The sequence below is a fragment of the Electrona antarctica genome, assembly GCF_951216825.1.
Source record: "Electrona antarctica genome assembly, chromosome: 7".
NCBI classification, from domain to species: domain Eukaryota; kingdom Metazoa; phylum Chordata; class Actinopteri; order Myctophiformes; family Myctophidae; genus Electrona; species Electrona antarctica.
This window is the reverse complement of record NC_136812.1, coordinates 21233737-21257736: the sequence shown is the minus strand read 5'-3', so window position 1 is coordinate 21257736 and position 24000 is coordinate 21233737. Positions and strand designations below refer to the sequence as shown.

General features: G+C 42.4%; 1 protein-coding gene across 1 annotated transcript; it reads left to right on the top strand.

The window, feature by feature from the left end:
* Window positions 1-16666: 16666 nt before the first annotated feature.
* On the top strand, window positions 16667-22544 carry LOC306926159 (fetuin-B; the record flags this gene model as incomplete). The annotated part of the gene is made up of 7 exons (XM_079505422.1): window positions 16667-16891; window positions 17734-17844; window positions 18027-18114; window positions 18424-18590; window positions 19394-19501; window positions 21076-21156; window positions 21717-22544. 7 exons carry the CDS (start codon window positions 16667-16669, stop codon window positions 22230-22232), a joined length of 1296 nt encoding a protein of 431 aa, XP_079361548.1. The 3' UTR covers window positions 22233-22544.
* Between the last annotated feature and the right edge of the window lie 1456 nt (window positions 22545-24000).

Below are 24000 nucleotides of genomic sequence, written 5' to 3'. Positions count from 1 at the left end.
GGCAGATTTGTTTTTGAGGGGCGCCAGCCCCTCCTATACACTAGCCTGGTTAATAAACCAGACCGAATCAGCCGTTGGCAAAAAAAGTTGCCTACCAGCGGATTACGGTCTGGCGAGGCTCAGTAGCACGCCTCTTTCCTACAGCAGAGAACAGGTCGGACCAATCGGGACACGGTATGCAATATAGGCGGGCTTTGGTACAGTGACGTTCAATGCTTGAGACCTTTGACTGACAGTAGCTCTGACCAATTGCGTCAAAGAGAAAATGTTCCCCGGGAAATGAAATCCAAGTGGAGCCAGCCCAGACTGATATACCGCGACAGTGTTGTGTGATATTAGTCTGGCTTATTAGCCAGGCTACCTATACACAGGTTTAATGTTTGTCTTTAGTTCAATGTTGTTTTGTAAACGCCATTGACAAGGGAAATTTTACGTCATAATGTGCCTCATTACGTCATATTGTCTCTTTATTGTTAATGGCGTTTAATGTTTGTGTTTGCACCGTTTGTTTTACATCACCATTACATCACCTAATCAACATGAGATAGACTTTAATATATTAGCGCCCCTCACTTCACACAGGTGTGATTTTTAAACAAGATTTAAAAATATGTATATATATATTTAGATTTGTATTATCGTGAGAATGATGGCTTCCATTATCGCATTGCAACTTTTCAGGAATAGAAAGCCTGCAGTTTCTATTAGCTTGGATCATAGGTGCCGGAGGGGGGGGTCAGAAGGCCCCGCACTATTGGGAGATGACTAGTTAAATTATTTTCCCGACCCGGCGCTGGTTGTCTCCACCAGGCCGAAGGCATGGGGAGAGAGTATGTTTTGCACTCCGTCCGTCCGTCCGTGTGTCCGTGTGTCCGTCCGTCTGTGATCAGCTAATCTCCGGCACCGTTAACCCGGTCGATGCCAAATTTTGCACACACACTCCCTGGATGCCAACGATGAACCTCTGCCCCAAAATTTCCAGAACGGCCTGTTATAGCGCCACCAGGAGGCCGCTTTGTGCAAAACAAGTTTTTGGACAGTACACCTACAGATTTTGTCCAAACATCACGCAAATTGGTACACAGTCTCTCTAGAGCCATTCAACGAAACGGGTCTTTCAGATTTCTCAGACTCCATCCTGATTGGCTAAGATTGGCTTCCAAAGCAAGCAGGAGTGCTCAGTTTCAAACAAAATGCTGCAAATCATGAACACATCGTGTGATTTCCGTGAAATTGTGCACGCACATTCCCACTAGGCCGAGGAAGAAATGCCACATGAACATTTTCAACTATAACTGGCAGAAAGGTGTTTTTACCTCTAACTGCACGGATCTGTGGATAACTTTGTATGCCAACTCCCTAGAGGCCAAGGAAAAACCTTTGCGTGGAATTTTTCACATCTGCTCTTTATAGCGCCACCAGGAGGCCGACATATGTAAAACACATATTACACATATTACTCCTTCAGATTTTATCCAAATTTCACGCAAATCGGTACACATGCTCTCCATAGTCATGTGATCAAGACGGGTTTGTTTGATTTCTCATAATCCACCCTCATTGGCTACGATTGGCTTCTAAACTTTTCAGGAGTAGACCGCTTTGTACCCGTTTTGTACAAATCGCCACAACTACTCAACGCAGCATCCGATTGTGGTGAAACTGTGCATGCATATTCCCACTAGGCTTTGAAAGAAATGCCACTTGACTCAAATCAGCCTCATGGTGGCGCTACAACAGGCCAAGCCACGTCACACACACGCACGCATGTACGCACGCGCACACGCACACACACACGTTTATATTGCTCCTAAACATTTTGCCAAACATCACACTCACACTCCTATCCTCCTGGTGGAGACCTGTGCCCAGAAGGGCACTTTTTCTAGTTAACACTGTTCCCATTTTGTTGCACAATCGTCAGGGCTTGCCTCTCGCTGCAACGACCATTCTGGAGTTGCTCTCTGAAGATATCAGACAAGCTAATACCCAACAATCATCGTTCTTTGTATATGCTGGCTGTAGTAAGTGTGACAACAGCAGGGGCTCGGGCTGCTCGGAATGATCAAGTGCTGCTGCATCATGTGACTGGCTGTCTGACCAGGGATCAGATCTGAATACTGCAGCGAAAGTTAGGCTATTTCCCCGTCAGTTAAAGTGAAAGCCGAGAGAGCACAAAACGCATCAAACCTCCATGGACTCAATGGTGTGTGAGTGATCATGGATTACTTTATTCATCGAGGTGAAAACATGCGATTGAATGTCATTGTCATAATGTCATTCAGAGGTCCATTAGGGTTTGGGTCCATCATTTTGTCCATCATATAATTTATTATCTATAATATGTTCATTAATTATTCTGACTTAATTCCTTATTACTAAGTGCATGTTTATGCAATCCAATGTTTCATGTAGGCTATAAGGTTCTGAACTTTTGCAAGTAGGCCTATGAGCTTGAATGTCCCTTATTAAATAGAAAGTCAGGACATTATCATTTAATATTTACAATGTAGTCTTTAACCAGCTTGTGCTTATAGTTAGTTAATTAAATTCCGAGGAGCCCGAAGACTCCATCCCCAAAAATATTAAAGATGGAGTGCCGTGATTTTTTTCCCACCCTAAAACATGATCGTCAGGTCTTAATGTTAGGAGGAGGTATCATTTTTTCAAAAAAGTGTATAGTATTTGTTAAAATGTTGTTTTTATGTGGGCACCCCCACCATTTCATTAAGTATGCCTGGTTTGCCTGGTGGGTGGTGATGGGTGGTGATCCACCTGAACTGAAGCCGCACTCACAGCTGTAGTTGTATGATAAAGGGGGAGGGGTTAGGGGAGGGGCTGATAATGTGATGTCACTATATTACTGTTTATTTCATTGGCCCGTTTGACTGTCAAGGGTTCAGCCTCCAGGAAGAAACCCTAAATACAAAGTGAATACACCATTGCACATAAAAACGACTCCAGGGTGTCTAATGAAGTACGGTCACCTCAGACACATGAAAAACTGGAAAAATACAAAAATTGTGGCACTCCATCTTTAATAATAAATTGTCCCGCACTTTTGAGCACCTGTCAGCGCCCCTGGCTTGGATTCCCCATCGATGATGTCACTGGTGGACGCAGGTTTTTGAACTGCCCACAGCCCTCCCATGAGACACAGACCAAGTAGAAAATAATGTGGCATTTTATCATGAATTTGTTTTCAAATTATAATTTTGGTCATGGGGGTGTGGTCGACTTAATTGACCACTGTAGCCAAGGGATATTTATTTTAACAGGCTTTTAAAAAAACATCTTGCTCGAAAAGAGAGCTTTAAAACAGAAAGCCAAATATTGAGACTTAAGTGTTCAAATGCCCTAATAGTTACAGTCACAATATGGGACAAGGTCTCAATTTGTGGGACAACGGACACCTGAAAAGTCTTGGAAATTAGGGCCTGTAAGTAACACGCAATTAAGGGGGACTTCTGGTCACCCTATGGCAGCTGAGCGGGCCCACAATCATGAAATGATACACAGTCACAGTGTATTGCCAACCTTTAGAAAAGTTATGAAAAATACCCAAATCAAAAGCTATATATAGAGCGTTTTACATGAGAACAGGAAGATGCATATAGTTGTTAATTAGACTTCTCTGAATAACTTACCCAGTTCTGCCTTGGGGAACAATCTGTAAAGCAACACACATCACTATCCACTTACCCCAAAACACTCAATACAGACACACAGTCACACACCGACATCTATTGGTGAGACGCTCACATTACAGCAGAGGAATCATTATCGTCATGTGATGTGACAATGAGCGTCAAATATCTTTTTTTTAAATAAATAAATAAACAACAAATAAATAAATAAATAAATAGATAGATAGATAAATAAATAAATAAATAAATAGATAGATAAATGCCATATGCCAGTAAGCAGTGGTGGTTTTACTTAAGTAAAAGTACCAATACTGCAATGTAGAACTACTTCATTACAAGTAGAAGTCTGGAATTCAAAATGTAATTGAGTAAAATTACAAAAGTATTCGTATCCAAAATGTACTTAAAGTATGTATAAAAATCTCTTGAAAATAGCAGATCTACACCCTCACAATGCGTCGCAATTTGGTTGGCAAATGCGGAAGTGTAACCGTCCGGAATCCACGGGTCCGCCTGCAGTTCACGCTCCAACCACTAGGGCCGAGTGCTTCAGCGCTGGAGGGCTGAAGTGGTTACTGTATGTTTTGTAATAATAATCAAAATCAACTAGTAACTAAAGTTTTCAAATAAATGTAGTGGAGTAAAAGTAAAATTCCAAATTGGAATTGGGTAGAAAGTAAAGGTTCTGTGTGAAGGTTCTGTGTATAGAATATCACATTGCATGCAGTTACTGTACATTATGCTATATTGCATTAGTGTACTGCATTTTTAGACCAGTCAAGGCCAGGCAGCCAGCCAGCCAGCCAAACACAACACAACACAACACAACACAACACAACCCACAACACACACACACACACACATTGGGAGTTCTGTTGTATCCTTTACCCTGTACACAAGCAGAGATACAGAGAGCAGCCGGACTCATACTTGGTGGTGACATATGCAGCAGCAGCACGGTAACCATACAATGAACAAATGAGCATTCTAAATAGCTGACCCTAACCTAACCTCAGTAAAACTTTACCCGTCCTAAACCTAACCTCTTTGGGGGCGGAGCGTGTGACTGGAATTGCCATTCTTGTAATGTACCTTCACGTACTTAACAGCAGGGTTTATAGCTTAATTCACAAATGTGTCCCTTCTGACAAGAAGTCAAGACCCGATTTCCAAGCTAACTGCATCTCAATCTCATTGGCAAGTGACACTGTTGTGCCAAAGGATTATAAATTAAAGCCTGATTTATACTTGGAGCATGAATTGAGCATAAGCCTTAGTCATCTAAAATGATGTTAGACTGAATAACTGGGACACTCTGGCTGGTCCTCTTATTCTATTTTCAATCACAGAGGCTTCTAGGTGGAAATGAGAATCAGGCCTGAAGGGGTCGACGTCCTTCACGAAGTAGACAGCAGAAGTGTGAGTTCTGCCCAACCTTTGGTAACAAACAAGTTATGTGGTGAAGTGTCGCTGTCATAATGAGGGTTTGTGGAAAACTCTGAAATGATCTACATTGACTCAGTGCCTAATAATCGACGCTTCAGCAATCTTACAACATTTATTTTGTCGAGTGTCACATGATATGACACTTTTTCACTGAAGCATAAATTTGGCCTTTGGTTGTAAATGAAAAATCACACCCGTGTGAACTGAGTGGTGTAAGGTTTTATATAGCCTGATCTGACGTAATGAAATCACACCCGGATGTGATTTCACAACTGGCTTTTTTTGTGCAGAAAAAATGAGCATGGTTGCTACGGTCATCCAGTTCACCCGGGTGTGATTTAATTACGTCAGAAATTATTTTGAACATAGCAACCATGCTCATTTTTTCTGCACACAAAAGCCAGTTGTAGGAGTGGTTTACACCACTCAAAAAAAGAAAACGTATATAGGGCATAGCTGTGGTGGCTATTTTCTGGTTCCATATTCCTATTTGAAACACTGGGAGGCAGCACAATCAAGGCACAGCAAATAGTGTAGAGGACCACTACTACATCACCATCCAACAACAAGAAAAATAGAAGGTGTATACAGTTCATGGCCATGAATGTGCTTGATTTCAAAAGTAGATAAGATAGATCAGAAACATATGTTTCAAACTTGCAGGCCAAGGCTTTATCCATTAGAAATGGATTATAATCGCATCTTTGATGTTTTTACAAACTTAACTCCCTGGACAACCAGTGACTTCCAGGAAAGTGGCAACCGAGGAAGGTCGGTGACGCTGGAGAGACAGCTGACCTCCAGGAAAGACTGGTGGGGTAACAGGAGCCAGCAACCCCTGTTGCAGCACTCGCAAGAGGGCACCAAGCAAGTTATACAGATCGTACAAATGAGCAATACCCCCAGAGTCTCCTGAGAGGTGCAAGTGAACGCGAGCCTATGGCAGGGGTTCTCAGCGTTTTTGGTTGGGGACCCCCGAAAATGCTTTGGCCATGTCTCGCGACCCCTGCCCCACACCCCTCCCCACCACCAATACAAATTGACCACAATATACAATAACCTTAATAATAGAGAAAATACATCATAAACTAGAAGAAGTGCCCCTCAGAGCACAGGTCTCCACCAGAATTGATATTTGGATAAAATCTGAAGTACGAATATATAAAAATAATCACACCCGTGTGAACTGAGTGGTGTAAGGTCTTATATAGACTGATCAGCTGTGGTCTGACGTAATGTCTGACGTAATGAAATCACACCCGTGTGAACTGGGTGACCATAGCAACCATGCTCATTTTTTGGTACGAACAGACAGACAGACACGTAAACTAACAAAGACAGTTGTAGGAGTGGTTTACACCACTCAAAAAGTGTTGCACATAAATGGGCCTCCTGGTGGCACTCGAAAAGGCAGAATTGAAAAATGCAGGCCAGATGTTTTTCCTTGGGCTGTAGGGAGTGTGTGTGTGCACACAACGTTTTACGCAGATCGGTGCAGTTATATGTAAAGACGCGACTGGGCCTGTCATAGTGCCACCATCAGGCCGATTTGAAAAATGTCAAGTGGCATTTATTTTTCAGCCTAGTGGGAATATGCATGCAGTTTCACCGCAATCGGACACTGCGTTGATGATTTGCGGAATTTTGTACAAAACGGATCACTCCTGAAAACTTTGGAAGCCAATCTTAGCCAATCAGGATGGAATATGAGAAATGAAACAAACCCGTTGTGATCATATGACTATAGAGATCATGTGTACCGATTGGTGTGAAATTTGGATAAAAGCTGAAGGAGTACTATAATAAAATGTGTTTTACCTATGTCGGCCTCCTGGTGGCGCTATAAAGAGAAACATTTAAAATCGCAGGCAAAGGTTTTTCCTTGGCCTCTAGGCAGTGTGCATACAAGGTTTTACACAGTTATAGGTAAAACACAAATGGGCCAGTTATAGCGCCACCATGAGGCTGAGTTGAAAATGTTCAAGTGGCATTTCTTCCTCGGCCTAGTGGGAATGTGCGTGCAAAATTTCACGGAAATCACACAACGTGTTCGTGATTTGCGGCATTTTGTTGGAAACGGAGCAGTCCTGCGAAGTTTGGAAGCCAATCGTAGCCAATCAGGATGGAGTCTGAATAATCTGAAAGATTATTATATTGCGTGAAGTTTGGACAAAATCTGTAGGTGTACTGTCAAAAAATGTGTTTAGCAAAATTGGTCTCCTGGTGGCGCTATAACAGGCCAATGGGAAAAACCTGGGGCAGAGGTTCAGCTCTGGCACCCAGGGAGTGTGTTTGCAGAGTGTGGCTGTGATCGATTATGGGCTCAATTTTTGTCACCGCTAAACCCCTTATCCATGAGTTGCTGCTCAGGAAGTTATCGGCATATCATTTTAAAGAAAGTGCTATTGAATTAATGAAAAGTTATTTGGTCAACAGGCAACAATGTGTAGTGTTTAATGGTACATTGTCAGAGATTGTGACTCCTCAATGTGGCGTCCCCCAGGGAAGTTGCCTAGGTCCATTGCTTTACTCAATCTTTGTTAATGATTTACCACATGTACTAAAAAGTGCATGTATGGAAATCTATGCAGATGACACTACAATGTATGTATCAAATGAAAATTCTGTTTCTGTTAATATGCTGTTACAAGAGGAGTTAATGCTGGTTTCTAACTGGGTCATTGAAAATAGGCTAAAACTGAATGTTTTAAAAACAAAGAGTATTATGCTGGGTTCTAGACATATGCTGAGATCTAATCCTGAACTGAGTCTGGTTTTACAAGGTACTGCTATTGAACAGGTTAAAGAGGCCAAGTTGTTGGGCGTGATTATTGATGAAACTCTTTCGTGGTCGATGCAAATTAGTAAAATGGTATCTAAAATGAGTAGAAACATTTCAATGATAAGAAGAGGAGCACATCTGTTGACCAGTTCAACTGTTAAACTTGTATTACAATCACTAGTTTTGTCCAGTCTTGATTACTGCCCAACAATTTGGTCTAGTGCTTCAAAAAAGGATTTGGAAAAACTTCAGCTCACTCAGAACAGGGCAGCACGCCTCGCTCTGCACTGTTCTGGGAGAACTAGTGTTGAGTGGATGCATGCTGCCCTGTCATGGATGAGAGTGGATCAAAGGTTGGCTTGTAGCCTTGTGACATTTCTGTTTAATATATATCATTCTGGTAAACCTACACAGTTGTTTCTACAGATACAACCCACCAATACTAGACATAGCTATGCCACCAGACAGGCTGTTGGTCGTCACTTTACTCCACCTTTGATACCTAGAACAAATGCACTTAAGAGAACAGCAATGTATAGAGCAGGAGCCCATTGGAATGAGCTCCCGCCTCATATTATTAATATAGAGAATAAATCAAGCTTTAAAAAGAAATTGAAGGCAGCAGTGATTAGGAAAGAAATAGTGTTTGGTTAGATTGGTGAGTGTTTGATTCGGTTGATGGGATATACAATGTTTGTAAAGTTGTTGTATAGATTTGTTGTAGTGTGGTGTATTTTCTGGAATGTATGAAGACAGAAAGCTTCAATTGTTTTTCTTTTGTTTTGTTTTTAACTATGTAATGAAAAAAATACATTGTATTACGTTTTAAATTGATTGTATGAGTGTTCGGACCCCAGGAAGAGTAGTCCTCACTGTAGTGAGGACTAATGGGGATCCGTAATAAACATAAACATAAACATAAACTTCTTTGCCTTTTTTTACTATTTTGAAATAGTTAAAATGGCCAGTCTACAAGCTCACAACGTGTCAATGTAGATTGGCTAGTTGAACTATTCAAAAATGTTTTTCAAAATAGTAAAAAAATGCAAAGAAGTTTAGGGATAAGGGGTGACAAAAATGGAGCCCCTAGCTGTCCACAGACGGACACACGGACGGACGGATGGACGGACACACACACGGACGGACGGACGGACGGTGTGCAAAACATACTCTCTCCCCATGCCTTCGGCCTGGTGCAGACAATAAATACTGGAACCAGATAACCATTAAGGAAATGTATGCATGTACTATGTGTACTATGTAAACTCTAAATTTCCATTTTCCAGCCATTCAGTTGCCAAAAAAGAACAAAAACAAAGATTATATATATTTTGGGACCCCCCAAAATAAATTTGGGACCCCCTGAGGGGTCACGACCCCCAGGTTGAGAACCCTGGCCTATGGAGTCCAAGAGGCAGACAAAGCCTGGCACAGTGAGGGCTCTAGTCATCACTTTGTCTGTGTGACTTCATGCTCACGGTGGTAAGAACACCAAGGTGATGATCGTCAATAAATCTCCCATGGGGAATGGCTGCGCTAGTGAGAGAGAGACAGACAGACAGACAGACAGACAGACAGACAGAAAAAGAAAAGAGAGGTGAGTGTTTGTTTGTACAGCAGCAACAACACGAGTCTCAGAGCTCGCCAGCGCATTGCAGCACTTAAAGAGGAAGACGAATGTATGGAAGGGGGGGGGGGGGGGGGGGGGGGGGTCGAAGGAGGAAGGGCATGGGGGTGTATGGAGGAAGGTGAGAGGGATATGGCTCATCGAGGCACGAGGCATCGAGGCACCATGAGACATCAATCGTCCGACCTGAACAGCACAAGCAGCTTTCCTTTGGAGGACAAAGCAGTCCGGGCCACACTGATGTATGGAACCACTGTTGAATCGTATTTGTTCAGCTTTTTACACATTCGCTTTTTACACACTGCTGCTGCTGCTCCACCTCCATCCTGACTCTGAGAGGAACTGCTTGGAAAGGCCTGCCTCATTAATCCAGATCTGGGTGGATAGTAGCAGGCTGTTCCAAACTAAAGCACTTATAGTTTAGTAATTAGTTTACCTCTGTGCCTGATAAATAAAAGTTAAAGAGTCAGGACAAAGACGCCTCTTGCCCTCTCATCTGAATCACAGTTCTACAGTTTCACAGTCTTACCTGTGTCCCTTTTATGCCCATATATGGAGATTTCTGTATCTGTCAGTCCTTGTCCCCTTAATGCCCATATATGGAGATCCCTGATGTACCTGTAATCAATATGCCCATATATTGGAATGTCCATATATGGGCATATTGGTTGGATTGGAGGTTCTGGATCTGGACAACTGGACATCCAAACTACTCGACAGAGGGCAGTGGGCACCACGCCTGGCTCTGCACCACACTCCCTCGAGTCCTTGCCACTGCGAGCGGTGAGTTTGAAGTCGGTCTGTCGGACTCTGCCCCATATATTCACATGACCATGCGGGCATGGCGGTCGGATCTGTGGCTCCGGATCTCAGTATCTGTCAGTCCTTGTCCCTTTTATGCCCATATATGGTGTCATCAGTATATGCTCATATAGTATATGTATATGAGCAATTGGGCACGGTCTCTTTTGTGCCCATATATGGTTAGACAACACATTCTATTTGGGCTTGGCTGCATTGGGAACACCTTATATGGTTATGGCTGGGTCATAGTGACATAAGCATGATGTCAGAGGCCGGCCGGTCTTCCCTTAACCCAATTTTAATACAGGATAAAAACTATGGTTTTGCATTATTGCTTCATTTAAGCTCACTAGCAAAGCAGCAGAAACAGCAGAGTACAGTTGAGGGGCAGGTCCCCTCGTTCTCCCACAACGGCTGTGAAGATGAAACATTATCTGTCATGTCCAGCCCTTGCATCAGGACAATCTACTCCTTTGCCTGCTTACCAGCCCAACCATGAACAATACTCTGTGTATCCTGCCTACGTCACTCTTGAGGGGGGAATGAAGGCGGGGCATACAGCACCCGCGCAGTATTACACGCAACCCTGCGAGATGACGCTGTCAGCTGCCGCCACAGGAGACAATGCCTTTTTTGAACTGCATTACCCCGACTCAGGTCTTCCTCAGGGAACGACGGCGGCCACTACGCACCTTCCTCAGATGTCGGCCACCGGGCAAAGCCCTGGCTCGAGCCTTTCTCAGGTGGCAACCTTGGTCAACAACAGCCTTCATCAGATGGCCACTGTGCAAAGCACTGGTTCAAGTCTTCCTCAGATGGTCCCCGTGCACAGCCCTGGCTCAAGTCTTCCTCAGATGGCCACCATGTACAGGAGACACCAGGAGCCTGCCATGAGGACGCTCTATCTGCAGAAGAACAAGGAGCAAGCCAAACGCCACAGAGAGAAGAAAAAGGAGTATCTGAAGTCGCTTGAGAAGCGTGTCGACACACTGGAGGCCGAGAACAAGAGACTGCGTGACAGGGCGCAGTACTTGGAGGATATCTGCAGTCTATTAGGGCCCGATTAAGCAGGTGAAATCTAATTACATATCATATTACAGTTTTTAAGAGGTGGAGGCGTGGGCAATGTCATATTACAATTATGGGCATGGTTAGAAGCGCTTTCGACACCCCGTGGTGTGAGCAAAACGGCCTTGAATTAGTCATGGGAGTGTTTAAGGGAGTTTTGAGGCTTACCCAATGAACATGTCCGTAGGCTACTATTCTCTTTACGAGTCAGCTGATGTCCTCATACGGAATGCGCCCTTTTCTGCAAGTGGTATTACATGTCTGCAGACTGGCACCATGACATGACATGACTTTGTCACATTTGGGTTAATTATTCCTATTGCACTGCATGCTGTCACCTTTATGCCTCAAAAGAACAGATCCACAAGCTGTCACAGCCATGATGTGCATAGCTTGTAGGCCTATGTCTCTATTTTGTTAAGTAACTTGCAGTGTTAATTGGAAAGGCATTACAGCGGCGCAGGAGATATACCATGCAGGTAAAATGGGGTGGGAGTATATCAGCTCCATTTGGTGTAAGCAATGGCGTGAGGCAAGGGGGAATTTTATCTCCTATCTTATTTAATTTATTTATGGATGGTTTGTCTGCTCAACTGAGAACCTGTAACACAGGATGCATGGTCGGAGAAACACTAGTAAACCATCTGATGTATGCAGATGACCTGGTGGTCCTCAGTCCCAGTAGTGCTGGTCTACAACAGCTCCTTGATGTTTGCTCTAAATATGGTGTGCAACATGATATAAAATATAATGCTAGCAAAAGTGCTGTTCTAATATGTAGAACTAAAGAGGACAAACGCCTTAACTTTCCTATCTTTAAACTATCAGACAATAGTCTTGAGGTCTGGAATAAGTATAAATATCTTGGCCATTTTATTACGGATCAAATGACAGATGACGATGATATTTACAGACAATGTTGGAAGCTGTATGCTCAAGCAAACACTATTGCCAGAAAGTTCTGTCATTGTTCCACTAAAGTGAAAGTGTCCTTGTTCAAGGCATATTGCACACCGCTTTATACTGCACACCGACCTGTGGTCATGTTATAAAAAGTCTAGCATGCACAGGTTGCAAGTTGCATATAATGATGCCATGAGAATACTTCTTAAACAACCCAGAGGGGGCAGTGCTAGCCAGATGTTTGTCACTGCTGGAGTGAGGACTTTTAAAGCACTCCTAAGAAATCTAATGTTTAAATTTATGAAAAGGCTGGATGTGTCAACAAACAGTATCATTGTAGCGATTTCAAGCCCATCAGTGAGCTGTTCACGTTATACATCTAGTTTAAGGGTACACTGGCTAAAATGCCTGTATGTTCTACCTGTGGGTTAAGTTATGTAAGTTTTGTATTTTTTTACATGCTTTTATGATTTTTATTGCCTGTTGTATCTCTGTATGTTAACCCCGTGTATGTATCCCTATGGACCTGAGTCTGCTAATAAAGTTGAATTGAAATACGCACATCATCACTTCATTTGTTTCTGTTCTAAGCCTGAAAAACAGCTGTAAAAATCTTTATTCTAGTTCATTTGATTCATAAATGAATAACTAAGCCTTTGAAATGGCACCTACCTATACCTTTCAGATCGGAATGGAACTGCGAGTAGATACGCAGCATTGGCTGGCAAATTGGCAATCCATGCGTAATGTTCCCAGAATCGTCTAACCCCAGAACATACAAGTTTGTTTGATATTGTTTAATTCGATAAAAATAGAACCATGTACCATACAGCGAATGAAAGCAAGATTCCTAAGGAATGTGGGGATTTTTACATTTTAAAAAACGGTTGAGAAATGAGAGAACCATGAGTGTTTATAATATCAAATATTATAAGAATAATATGAAAGATAAACGGGCTGTGAAGAGCTCACCATCCCGACAAGGAGGGAATATAGCCTATAGTGCATGCACGTATATGCACTGTTGCACACACGCTCTTTATTTGTTTCTATTGAAAAACACCAGTAAAATAACGTTTATTTTATTTCATTCGAGTCACGACGAAGGAATGAGTTGAAATGCCATACGTGCGCCATGCGTATTGCTGCGGCCCCAATGTTATGGTCTTCGCTCGTAGCATTTTATTGAAGAGGAATTGAGTCGGGTGTGATACAGCGTATGAAAACAAACTTCCCAATGATTATGGAGATGTTTTAATTTTTTTTAAAGGTTGAGAAATGAGCGATATAATATGACCCTTTACAATCTCAACGTTTGAACAGAAAGCCAGAAAGCCAGAAAGCTCGCCTCCGCTGTTGCCATGTCTCATAGAAACAAGTAAATAGGTCTATAAACATACTCCCAAAAGAATCGCATATAACAGGGGTCTGCAACCTATTTTAAATGAAGTGCCATGTTTTTATTTTCTAGATAGTGAGTCTGCCATATCAAAATTCATTTTAATGACACCACATTAAAATTTCCAGCATATTTTGATTGTCCACAAATATAAAGTTCTTCCTTCTTTTTACATATTTTCTTGCACATTGTTATAATGATCATTATAAATATATATCCCCCTGCAGTCAGAGTTCATAGTTTTAATGAATGAATGTGATGCATTGTGAGCTGGTAGATCTGCTATTTTCAAAAGTAATCTTTGAAAAAAGTGACAATTGTGGAATATTTTTGAAAAAATGTATTGAAACATTTAAAAACACAAATCTGTCATCGGGGTCACTGGCTTAGTTGGGCAAATGCATTCATCTGGGGGTCCTTGACATGGGAATGTCGCTGTGTGAGGATCACTGGTTTAAACAACATTAGGAGAAAAGCCCAAATAAGCACTTTAGAAACAAGAAAAGCAACCACAACTACCAATATTTACAAGCAACTTTACAGAAAAAGAAGCCGCTTATAATAAACAGCAAACAGACATGGCAACACTCCAGAGCCGCTCAAGTGTAAAATCAAACTGTGCGTTTTGCATTTAAGAGGTGGTCAGACCCAGGTGGAATCGGTATGCGCTGAGTGTTTTTAGGTCAAGGGGCTTAATAGCAAATAGCGCAAAGCGAAAATAATGAACATATGGACACTCCCCGAATGCTAAAATATTCAGGAATGTGGTATTCCATATGAGTGAGCGTTCACCACGGCTTCCATAATACGAAAAGGCGCAGAGCGAGGCCAAAATCTGTATTACCGCATGGGTTTTTCGACTTGCTTAATCGGGCTCTTAGAGTTTTCTGTAGACCATATCTATAGACCACATCTATAGACCACATCAATTGTCCGGGTGGTTATTTTCCAATACATGTCCACGTGCTGTCATGATGAAGACATAGTTCAAGGGGAATTCAATTCACATCCTCAGTGTCTCAAACATCCATATATGGGCATAAAGGGGACACAAGACGACAGATATCGGTACATCTAAATACATGGGATCTAAATATGGATATATGGGCATGCCCTTATATGGACACTGATCCCATATGACCATATAAGGCTATAGTGGTTGGATTGGTGGTTCTGGACAACCAGAACCGCCACATCAAACCATATCAAACACAAGGTGGACCATGGCAAATACTGCGGCATGGTCATGCTGGACCTCCAAAAGGCTTTTGACACCGTGAACCACTCCATACTGGTTAACAAGCTGGATACAATCCTACCTGGAGGGGAGAGAACAGATGGTGGAGGTGAACAGAACACTGTCTCCCCCCCACCCACCCAACCCCCATCCCATTGAACCGTGGCGTTCCACCATGAAGGATACTAGGGCCTTTACTGTTATATATATATATATATATATATATATATATAATATATATATATATATATAATATATGTAAACGACATGACATCAGCATGTGACTGCAACTTGTTCCTGTTCGCAGATGACTCAGCACTGCTGATCTCGGACAGTAACAAACTACAGGTTGAAAGGGCCCTCAGCTCTGAGCTCGGTAGAATCTGCACCTGGCTCGCTGATAACAAACTATCTTTACACCTGGGAAAAACTGAATCCATTCTCTTTGGATCAAATAGAAATCTCAGCAAGGAGATCACTGTTTATGTTTTTTCCCAGTTTACCTCCTTTATGATGATTTCCTGTTTTTGGTTATATAGAAGTGTATATTTGTACGTCTCTAAATGTTCTGATGAATTGAAAATGGTGGACCCTATTGTAAACAAGTGTAATGCTGTATGGTGTCGTCCACTCAGGTAACAGTTTTTGTATTGAGTTGTGCTTGAAATGTACTGTAATTCTACAAACTGTTAATAAATACTTCCATCAATCAATCAATGCCGTCGGACCATAGTATGCCTCCCCTTAAAAACAAGGCTTCAGCCATCCAAAACAAAATCAGGTTACTGCCCTCACACCTACAACTCATTTAACTCCTGCTAATTTTGCTAGGGTAGGGTGGTTCAGGGTAGAGGACAGAGTACAGCAACTTACAATGGGCCTGATCTACAAGATACACAACTACACCGTCACCACAAAGACACACGTAGCCTACCTGTCAAACTACTTCAAAAACGTTCTAGACGTTCACAAACACAACCCCAGAGGGAGCGCCACAAATCACGTTTAACCCAGATTAGGCTCAAATATTCAAGCAAACGTTCTACTATATGCCACCAAAATGTGGAATGCCCTACCAACAGTCATACAACAGTTTGACAATCTATCATAACTTCAGTATGGACTAGGAGAAAGGTGTGCTAGTATAGACCGATGCGTCTCAGGGGCGGACAGCCAGACACGTATATCTCCTGTGAAGTGAAAAAGTCCATAGACATGTGACGTCACAACCGAAAGCCAGACAAGAAGGTGCTGGAGCAGTTTGGGTGATTGGAGCCTTTTTTATTTTAATAGCAGGGTGCAGAGCACAGGAGAAAAAGACAACATTTCAATGTCAGATTACTGTGCTCTGCACCCTGCTATTAAAATAAAAAGGCTCCAATCATCCAAATTGCTCCAGCGCCTTCTTTATTCACTCCCTGAAGTAGACTTCAAAGACAGAATGGGATTAGCCAAAATAGAAATAACACAACATAACAAAAATGGGCTGCATGTATTAGACCCTTTTGTTACACTATACATAATGTGCGTCTGTTTGAAAACTATGTCTAAGCCAATGATTTCCTCAAGTATATATTTCAACATTCATTCACAATTTATTCACAAGCTGGCTGATGCCATCGTAAACTTTGTCCTTGGCTTCTGTTCAAAACCTTTTCTGTTTTGATTCCAAAAGTACACTCCCCGGGGACTAAATGCAAACAGAACAGAACAAACTCCAGCTGCTTTTCTTCTACTGTGAACCACAACCAACATGGAGAAATCAACCTGGATATTATTACCCCTGTTATACCTTCAGCAGCTGTGCGTTTATGGTGAAGGTGTGGGACTGGCTCCCATTGAACTAGCTCCTATTCCTTGTAATGACAAAGCTGTGGAGAAACTCTCTCGTCTGGCTGTTACGTACATCAATGAGGATCGGACAGACGGCTACAAGTTTGCCCTCAACCGTATTGCTAATGTTCATCTGCATGCACAGGTTAGTACCGTATGCAATGTTACAAAGTGCTGATGATCTTCCAAGTTGGATTCAGTGACTTGTTCGTATTCAAGAAAAGATTAATTTGTTTTCTTTCCTCATATTACGATAGAGTAAACCAAAGAGATATCTTTATAGAAATGTAGCTACTGTTCAATAGAAAGTGTCTATACAACTAACAACAAACTTAAAATAATGTGTATACAATTGATACATTTATTAATACGATTGAAGAAACATGTGTCTCTGCATCCTCTTTCAAATGTCTTGGGATGGCTGCCACTGGCCAGGTCACCTCAGTTCAGTGTCTCTCACGACAGGGACACACACTATTTAAACATAATGCCTGCTGCCTGGACAGTACTGTCAGGCGGAATAGAAAGCTGGCGTTTTAACTTTTTAATAGTGAAATTAGCAAGGTATTTGCCTGCCATCACTATACAGTACCTTTCGCTCTCTATTGGAATCATTATACTGTGTGTGTGTGTGTGTGTGTGTGTGTGTGTGTGTGTGTGTGTGTGTGTGTGTGTGTGTGTGTGTGTGTGTGTGTGTGTCTGTTACTTATACCCAGAGAGTACTGTGTGACATGCCTGTTGTATCACGAAAACACATGCCATGACTTTGCAGATGTAACTCTATTGCACCTATAATATTTGTGTCCTTGTATGCATATCCTTTGTGTGGACATAAATAAATGGTTAAAATGTGTGTGTGTGTGTGTGTGTGTGTGTGTGTGTGTGTGTGTGTGTGTGTGTGTGTGTGTGTGTGTGTGTGTGTGTGTGTGTGTGTGTGTGTGTGTGTGTGTGTGTGTGTGTGTGTACGCGTGTGCGTGCGTGCGTCAGGGTCCAGCTGGAAACGTGTATTACTTGGACCTAGACGTGTTGGAGACAAAGTGTCATGTCGCCAACCCTAAACCATGGAAACGCTGTGACATCAGAGCTTTCATGGAAACGGTAGGATATACAATTAGATGATTGTTGTTGTTTGTTGTTTAACACCATACTGCCTGTTTAAACAACTCAGTGTCCTGACCTAAAAGACCACATTTCCTGTGTGTTTCAAAAACAGACATGCTTCATACAGTATATTGTTTTATGTCTCCTCTTCACTTCACTAATGGTCCTATTGTTTGCAGCAAATCTCTGGAAATTGTAACACAACCATTCTCCATACAGCAGAGGGCTACTCTTACCTGTACAGCTATGACTGCACTCTGGTCCCAGGTACAGTAACATCAGCATGAACACAGATTCAAATAGTTGTATGCAAAGCCCCATACCATATGCCAAAACAATATAGCATCATCACTATTATGGAAATGCTGCCCACCCATGCCATAGATTATGATAATATTATTAATTGCCTGTCATTTTAAACAACCTGGATATTGGATGAAAGAGGACTGGATAACTAATAATCAGATTACATGAATAGAGTTGGGATAATCAAAAATTACGGTACATGATAATATTTTGCAGCAGGTGATTATATTTGTTGTGAATAACCTCCCTGACTCCGGTGCCCACCTGCAGACCCCCCAGAGACGTTACAGCAGACATGTCCGACCTGTCCTCTCCTGTTGCCTGTGGACAGCCCTGACGCTGTGAATGCTGCGGCAGTCACACTGCTTTCCTATAAGAGACAGTCTACACTAGGGGCAGAACTGGGGGTGAAGACAATCACTAGAGCTGCATCACAGGTACAATTAAACCTCATTTATACCGTCTTGCACCTGTAGAGGGAAGATGCTGGAAGACCCAGGGGTGTATACCAGATTAAATGACCCAGACCAGTCCCGTTGATCAAACTTACAAATAGTATTTAATTAATACGCATGAGACCTATAGCAAGCAGGTTTGAGCAGCAAGAGGGACGGAGTATCTATACTCAATATTGTAGTGAGCCACATGCACATCTTAAATTCTGGCCCTTTTATACTCTTTGTTTAGGAGTCTGTTCCAAACATTAACGTCATAAGATGGATTTCAAATATTCTCCTGGTACTGTTTATCCAAAATGTTCTTTCCATGTTCTTTCCTTCGCCTATCTCCCTCAAAACATCTGGTGAGGTATGTTCACAGGCCAAGGCCCCAGTTGGAAACCATGTACTGCACTCATGTACTGATATTATACTGATTATATAATTATATGTGATATTCAATGTACTTTTACTGTTTGCCACCAAAGCAGCTGATTTACAAACCCATATACTGTGACATAGTACATTATTACTACTAGTAATTTAATCAGGTAGGTAGGTATTGGTGAACACCTACCTGAAGTTAATGTTGGTTGTTTCTGAATTTGGGATTCAAAATCGGAAACTACATTAACAGAAAAGCACATTGTCGTGTGTGTGTGTGTGTGTGTGTGTGTGTGTGTGTGTGTGTGTGTGTGTGTGTGTGTGTGTGTGTGTGTGTGTGTGTGTGTGTGTGTGTGTGTGTGTGTGTGTGTGTGTGTGTGTGTGTGTGTGTGGTGTGTGTGCGTGTGTGTGTGTTTCAGGTTATACCAGTGAAGGCCAGCTTTGTAGAGTACACAGTCCAGGAGTGCCCAGAAGGACTGACGAATTCAGGCACATGTCAACGTATCTCACTGGAATCTGACACAGAGGTAGGCCTACAGCATACAGTAGAGTGGTGGCTCTCAACCTGTGGTCCAGGGCCCACTGATGGGCCATCACGATATTACCTCAAATAGTGGGCAAAACACTAAGATTTGAATCATAATACAACGTTTATACAGTATAGAGCGTCGCAGTCCCGCCCCCGTCGAGCGGCTCGGAAGAGAATTTCCCATTCATTTTGGTCATTTCAGAAAGTATTTATTTAAAGACCTGTAAACCCAACTCGGATGGTGACAATAAATAAATAAAATTGGGCTGAACAAATAATTAGAAAGAAGAAGAAAAGGGCAGGGTACAACACTTTTTGTTGTTTTTCTTCTTTCTAATGATTGGCTTTGTACGAGGCTTAGAGCTCTTTAAATAAATACTTTCTGAAACGTCTATGGAAAAAATGCATGGGAAATGCATGGTTAAGTAATCAATTGGCAGGTGTGGCCGACGGCCATGTGGGGTTGCCACGGCAATCAATTGGCTGAGGCAGAGGCTGGAAATTGCACAGGTGAGGGGATATAGGTTCATTAGGTCCACTGGCAGAGCCTGACCAGTACAGAGCCTTTTGTGGTGTTTCTGGACATGTACGGACCTGTACGTGCCCGTCGCAGTCGGCCACCGGCCTACTTGGGAATGATGCAACTTGGGAACCTAATGATATACGACACGTTGTCATAGCACCCGTTTTAACTGTCAGCCGGTGTCCCACATGGAGATCTGTGTATGTGCCTGTGTGCCTATGTGTGAAGACTGCAAACTGAAAAGTGTACTTGGCAATCAATTCGGCCCACTGACAGAGCCTGATTGGTTGAGCCTCAATTGGCTGAGGCAGAGGCTGGAAATTGCACAGGTGAAAGGAGTTGGCCTCATTAGGCCCACTGGCAGAGCCTGGTCCAGGTGAAAGGAGTTGGCCTCATTAGGCCCACTGGCAGAGCCTGACCAGAGCCTTTTGTGGTGGTTCTGGAGAACCGTGGGTCCGACTGACTCGATACCTGGCACTGCACTCCCTGTGGGGGTGTGGACTGCGTGTGTCAAATGTGAAGTCGGTGGGGCAAACGGTTGTCGAGTTACGTGCATTACAACCGTACACACACGTACGCATTCACGTACGCAGAGACGTGGCACATTTATAGTAGGATTGTGCACGCATTCACACAAACTTTCATATACCGATGGTGGAGGAAACCATGCAAGGCACCAACCTGCACATCTGGAGCAATTACAGGTGTTCAGTTGTTGTTATTATTGTTATTGTGAATGAATGTATGCATGGGACCCGAATGGAAACAAGACCACAAGGTCTTTCTTTGGTGCTGTCCTTTTGGACCAAATGTGCTTTACTGTACCCTGTACTGTTTGCATCTTAAAAATGATCAATCAATCAATCAGTGTCTTGCTCAAGGACACTTCGACACTAACTTTGGGGGAGCCTGGGATCGAACTGGGTCCCGTCCAGCAACTATACCCCTGAGCCACTGCTGCCCCCTGCTGCAAGTGTGCTGAATAAAAAGCATTTTGTACCTGCTATTTCTTGACATAGGTGGTTTAGTTTTCAATCCTCTCTTTTCAGACTGCGGGTTTCTGTGCAGGCTCCATGCGTGGGGACATCCATCCTGATGTTCAGGTGTCCTGTGAGATGTACAAAGTACAGGTACAAGCAATGGTTGTCAGTCTTTGTTCCACAACAATCTGCTGCTTCGTATACATTTTTTCTTGTTTCTTATTCATTTAGAGTAGCCATGTAAAGCATCAACCACATTACATTATGTACAATGCTGAATCTGATAACTCTGAAAAATAAAAACAATTATAAAAAAACAAGAATTGATGACATTAATTACCAGCTGCTGCCTTATGGCTGAGAGGTCGGCTAGTGGCAAAAAGTGTGTGGTTGCCTAGAGACGAGGCAGCCAATCAGGACGATAGATTGTCAGTACAGCCAATGAGAAACATAGGTCTCAACTACAGCAAGTGGGCGTGAAAGCACAGCAGAGAGAACATTGACCAGCTGTGGTTACACAGCAGCTGCCATTTTTAAGTAATAAGTAAATCACCCTCAAAAAGTTATTATGTTTTCTTATCTAGTCCTCCATACTGTTGGGGTGTGATGTCATAGTGCACCTGTCATTGTGTTTAATCCCACTGGAATAGGGATAACGTTGTTATATAATTGGCTCGCTTTGCTTTTGCTTCTCTCCCCTTCTTCGTTAGAACATTGACATCCTCAGACCAATGCAGCCTCAGGGCCATGACCTTCAACCTGACCTCATGATCCCGACCCAACCATCTCTGATTCATGACCAGGGAAATGATCCCCAGCCTGTTCCATCTGATCCCATACTGCCCCCTGCTGTTCTTCCAGAGGTCCCAGCACCCTTTGTCCCAGTGCCTTTTGACCCTGTGCCCTTTGAACCGCCAGTTCATTCCAAGCCATCTAACCCTTTAAGCTCCTCGTCCAGCGAGTCAGATGAAAGCGCAGACTTAAGTACCGAACGACAACCACAACCGCCACCATCTCTGTCTTTTGTTTCATCCTCTGAGGAGATAGGGGCCCCCGTGGCACTGCGTCCCCCCCTTAACTTCCGCTACAAGAAGGCATATCGCAAGAAAAGGCAGGCCTTGCTGGAAGCAGCGCCACCTCATTCCCCCATCTTCATGTCCGTTTTCCCCATTGGTTCTTCCCCTTTCCGTTCCTGTCCTGGTCCTTCCAGGTATACTACAGTCTAATTGGTGTTACACGCAGGCAAAGTTGGTTAAAGATAAGAAAGGTAAAGGGGGGCAGTTAAAGCTCTTTTCTTACATTTCCCCTCTAAGGCAGAAAATGTGTGCAACTGAATAACTAACCATTTGCCTTCATGTAAAATTGTTGTCTTGATATTTCTACTAAAGCAATATTATAATTATATTACTAGCTATTACTGTGGTTCTAATTCTAATATTGCAAAATATATATTTGAAAAGGATTGTTTCAGTACTTGTGCAGAGCTTTACATATCTGGCACATATTTGAAGCACATTTGATATCAATTATGTTTTGATCAAAACTGCCTGAGGGGTTATACCACTTGTTAAAAAGAAAACACTATTAGTGAAACATCTACATAAGTTTTCTTAACTATTCAATAAAAGTGTTTATTGGTGAACAAATTAATTAAACTCTTGATGTCATTACTGGATTGTGACTGTATGTACTGTGAAGATATGTGATTATGTGATAACAATGTGATGATGTGCCTCATTGTTGTATGAGCTGCCGGCTGCCCCTTTCAAATGTTTTCACACAGGTAACTCACCAGTGGTGTAGGTATTTTTACTTTACAGGAGTATTTCCAATTTTCAGTAATTTACTTAGAACTACTCCACTATATCTCAGAGACAAATAATTATATTATATTATTATACTTTTACTCCCCATACAGTTATTTGAAAACTTTAGTTACTTTATATATTTTGATTATTATTACAAACCATACATTAACCACCGCCCTATATACATTTCGGACATTTGAAGTGGCAGAAATGTACAAATACATCTGCTCTACAAATAGCAGATTTACAAGCTTGAAAATTGTTAGTACTTTTTCCACCACTGCAACTCGCAAAGCTATGATGGACATTGTGGAAAGGCTGGCTGGCGGCACAAGGCTCCACAAAGTATATTTTGGGGTATTTTATATACCTCCAAACGTTCATTAGACAGTGCAAGCTGGCAACAAATACAAAAATAAACACTGGCAAAACGACGTTCCAAAAATAGGAAACAGAAATGAACACTTATAGCTACACTTAAGAAGACTGCTGACAGGCTATGCCTTCCATGAGGCCCTGGCAGCTCTCCCCAGATGTTCTTCCTGGCTAGTCAAACTGAACATCTCCACAGTTCTCACTTGCGGCATACCTGCTCTTAAACAGGTGGGACAAACCAAGCCAAATCACAGTAATTGGTATCAATAACTCAAACAACAGGCAAACCAAGGCCCCTGAGCTGATCCACAATTTCATACTGCTTTTCAAACTAATTTTCAATAAATACAATTCAATAAATGTTTCAGGTGCCAAACATACAATAAACATGCAAAATAACATGAACAAACACCCTTCCTCCTCTACAGTGCTTGGCCCCTTCCAATTAACAGGATTACATTACCAGCACTGCAGAGGAGAGACAGGTGACCAAATGAATATTTAAAAGTCTTTCAATCCTTGCGTGTTAGTTTAAAATGTTATGTCAGATGTATGTGCATAGCGCATCTGCAGAATGTGCTCTAGAGGATTTCTGGAGGGTTCTGGTACCAAAATGTCATTCTACAAATCCTAGTGGACTTTATCTGTGAGAAATGACAGATAGGCCTATATTGGCACACAGGCAAGTTGGTGTTGTAGGGCAGGCCTATGGAGTTAATGGTATGGGGAGGTATTCCCTTTGAAGATCAGACCACTAGACACAAGTGAAGACCAGAATTCATCTAGGGAGGCGGATGTCCACATCTGCTGC